Source organism: Sinocyclocheilus grahami, unplaced genomic scaffold, assembly GCF_001515645.1.
Source record: "Sinocyclocheilus grahami isolate Dianchi unplaced genomic scaffold, SAMN03320097.WGS_v1.1 scaffold991.1, whole genome shotgun sequence".
In the NCBI taxonomy this organism is placed as follows: Eukaryota; Metazoa; Chordata; class Actinopteri; order Cypriniformes; family Cyprinidae; genus Sinocyclocheilus; species Sinocyclocheilus grahami.
Window position 1 is genome coordinate 618,670 of NW_015506170.1, and position 4,041 is coordinate 622,710.

The 4,041-nt window shown below is 34.2% G+C and overlaps 1 protein-coding gene across 1 annotated transcript in view; it reads left to right on the top strand.

The window, feature by feature from the left end:
- The first annotated feature begins 1,136 nt into the window (after window positions 1-1,136).
- The window catches only part of LOC107565277 (CXADR-like membrane protein), a 47,978-nt gene continuing 45,073 nt past the window's right edge, over window positions 1,137-4,041 (top strand). The window contains exon 1 of the mRNA XM_016250499.1: window positions 1,137-1,509. Coding sequence (XP_016105985.1) covers window positions 1,479-1,509 — 31 coding nt within the window. The 5' untranslated portion in view covers window positions 1,137-1,478. The remainder of the gene's footprint in view (window positions 1,510-4,041) is intronic.

Below are 4,041 nucleotides of genomic sequence, written 5' to 3' on the forward strand. Positions count from 1 at the left end.
AAACTATTTATTAAAAATAAAATACAAATAAGAATTAAAAAAGGAAATTTGACAAAGAATGGTAACTGCACCACCTTTACTCTTTCATTCGAGTTGCAGGTGTGACATATTAAATCTATGAATCTTCATATCTAGCTATTTGTGGTAGAAGTGGGTTTATTTATTTATTTTTAATTTTATTAAAACAGATCTGTACACCACCTTTCACATTTTACTAACAGATGCTAAATGTCCTTAAACGAATACTTAACCAAAAAAATTCAAATAAAATGTCTTTAAATGAATACTTCTCTTGGCTATTTGCACATCTGGTTAGATGCTAACTGCATTTCATTAGCCTTGTACTTGCACTTCAGACACAATCAAGTTGAATCTAATCTAATCTAATAAAACTAATCTAAAAGAAAAACTGTCATACCATCCTTCATGTTATTTCTGATATGTTTTTCTGTGGAATATTCTAGATTTCATTAAAATAATATTTACCCAGGACAGTTCATAGTGTCCACATCTGTGATCTATTGCGAATTGTTGATCTCGTGACATCCGAGATCGAAAATGATTTGCAGCCAAAAACGTCAAAGAGATTATGAGTAAATAGCCTATGTCTTAATTTTCATGTTGTTATTCACAGATAACTATAACATGTCTAGGTTTAGAATATGAAGCAATATGGACTACGTTTATGGTGTTTTACTGTTTGGAACTTGAATTTACATTTTCAGGTGAAGTATTTCTTTAATTGCCACGTTACATTACAGTAATGTGGCATATAACTATAGATATGACCCGCCAAATTAACTACTCTTTCCCTTAAAATCCATTTGTATCTTTATTTATTCAACTGATCGGCCTAACATTTTAGACTATAACATGTTTAATTGACTACTGTGTTAGCAGCATAGCCTATAGTTCTTATATCCTTAATTAATTTAAAATGTCATTAAATTTAGCTTCACGTTTTTATTTATAGGCTATATTAATTTGAATATGCAATGGTTAATGCTCCGTTAAGCGCAATGCTTGTTAATGGCTTTTAATAAAATTTTGGTTATTATAAAGTTTGGTTATTATAAAGTACAATCGTTTCATTGCAGGAGCAGTAAAGAGACTCGCATCCAATGGTCATCTAAGGAAATACGCAAAGGAAAGTGTTCTCCTTTAACTGCAGAGCTCTCCCCATCCCCTCACACACCTTTACCAGCCTGTGGTTCCTTCCTACACAGAGCAAGAGGCGGAGGAGAGAACGGAGATCGTAGATTCGCATCCTAGTTGAAGTCAATGAGAACTTCTCTTCGGAGGAAACGGCCGTTTTTGAAGGAGCCTCGGGACGTTTGGAGATGCTTTTGATGGTCTCAGCCGGTGATATCGCTCCGTTCATGGTCAGAACAAAAATGAGAGACCATTTCAATGACCCAATGTGCTCGTTTTGAGGAGCAGAGGAGACGTTTCTGTAGGATTCTCAGTCCGGAGACGTGATGTCTGCCAGCGCGCGTGTCCTGCTCTTAGGTAAGTTTCCTCCTCGTGCTTGTGAGTGATGTTTTTGCAGCTCCTGTCAAATGTGATAAATTGTAGAGATTTAGTAGAGCTGTAGACTTTGTAGTAGTTGATATGGCTGGTGATATCGATTGTTTCTACTAATGTGACTTTTAGATCACAATAGCGATAAGCGATCAGATTATGGCAAGCCGTCTTTTCTTTAAACGAACTGATATCTATTTTTATGGACTACTTATTTGAAGTATTCCAATATATTTTTCTTTCCCTAGTAACTATTTTTTTTAGTATACATTCTTGTAGTAATTAGTATCTTTCTAATTAGTCTAGTTATTCATTAATTCAGTATGTTTTCTATCCTGGTAGCAAATTACATATGTTTGCCATTTAGTTTCATGAAGATGTGAACTCTTTTCTTCCGATTCTATTCCAGTTGTTACTGGTATCTTTTTAAGTTTTACTAGCTGCATTTAATAGTTTACTTGCCATATCTCATGAACTAGTCAGAATACCTATTTTATAGTTCAAACTTATTATTAAAAAGTAATTAAATGTTAAAGTGGCGTGCCATAACCAGGCATATCTTTCTTTGTGTGCTGTATTATTCAGCATCCGTAGATATTATGCAATAATTTATTAATGCCTTCCTGTCCATGAATTAAGTTATGCTTTCATGTGTTGTCCGCAGGTGGTCTTAGATGTATGTTTCTCAGCCTTTTCATAAACACTGCATTGCGATATTTTAATTTATACATGAATTTGAAGTTTAAAGTGAATTTTACTTTTTTCTTCATGTCTCCATACTTCTGCAATTGAGATATTTTATGTTAGAATATGTAACAAAAAAACAACTTTTTAAGCCCAAAAGATATTTAAATGTCAAAAGTCTCTTAACTTGCCTGTCCACGCCACTATGTTCAGCTACAGTAAAATAGGCCAGTGATTCAAACCACCATTGTGAACAAAGAATGATATGTGAAATGAATTGCTGTTATAGTGTCAGGGTATCTTACGTTTTCCTTTCTGTCCTTTGTAAAATGATTTGTCCTGCGCATTTTATGAATGTCCAATACAATTGTGGCAACTGTTTAGAATAGTTTGTAGTGTTTGGATATTTAATCTTAAAGAAATGTGACTCACCAACCTTATATAGCACATTTTACCTGCTGGCTATTTTACTTGACATCATTCTAGATACAGTATAACTAGATTTGCATGTCCTTAAGGAAATGGCAGTTCTTAGGTGCATGTCAGCACAATAATAATAGAAAAGTTTTAGGAAAGCTTAGGTTTTAGGCTTTGGTTCTTGTGTAAATGAAATGTGCGCCAGCCCTAAACTTTGCTGTTGTCATGATGTTTATGTGTGTCTTATTTCCAGCTGCGTGAGAATCAATACATGAGCTTGAAGTTGTGTGTAAGGCATTTTACTGGTAATGTAATATATTTCAGAGTGAATCTGGATGATCAAATGAGAAAAAATATATTGGGTGAGACTCGATTTTATCCACTGGGTAGTGATTGTATTGTGCAAATTGTTGAGAGGTGTTTGGAGTAGAGTGGGTGAAAATTAAAATGGCTTGATGTCAGATGATGAAAAGAACATTTCAGAGGCAGAGCAAGTTGTTGTATTTTGATGAAAAATTGCAGTAACAAGCACTTTTTGATTTGAAATAACTTGCACCGATTAATCATTCGTAATAAGACTACAAATATGTAATTAAAGTAAGTAATGACAACCTGTGTGCTTTCTTTCACTGAAGTGTTGTGACTAGACAGTAAGCAGCACAGAGAGATGCGAGGCGCTTGAATCCTCAGACTCACGCACATACAGGAGCAAACGCCACAGCAATTATCATGATGAACGCTTTCATTAGTTGCATTAAAACAACTGTGCTAGACAAGCCGTGCAAACAACACAACATATCACAACACCATCATCATCCACACCATGCAGATACGCCAACACAACACATCTAATTTTCGTTGGTTTGGGCTTTCCTCTGGAAATAATTGATCATTGTCTAATAGTAAAGAACATCTTATTCCCTGTAACAGCAATTATCACTCCTGCAGTTGTAAATAGATGTCTTTTTGTTTGTTCGTTTGATTGTTTTCACTCCTCATTGTTGCTCTAGTGCAATGGCAAGTTGATGCCAACCCAAAGTTTGTTACTATTCAGGTTATATTCTAGAAGGGCTGGAGAGATTTATTGAAACCTACATTCATATTTCATATTGTTCATGCTCTTATATTATATTATATTATTATTTTTAAAGTTTTTAAATGTTATTATTCAGTTTTAAGATTTGTGCAACAAAATGTTAGATACAGACAAATTATTATGCACAATATACTGATACCATGTCAATTATCTGCCGTTTTTTTTAAATAAATTCATAATGTCTGATGTTCTGCATTTCCACTGTATCTATATTTAGATGACATTTGCCACAAGAATATCTATTTTTCACACACACACACACACACACACACACACACACACACACACACACACACACACACACACACACACACACAAAAATC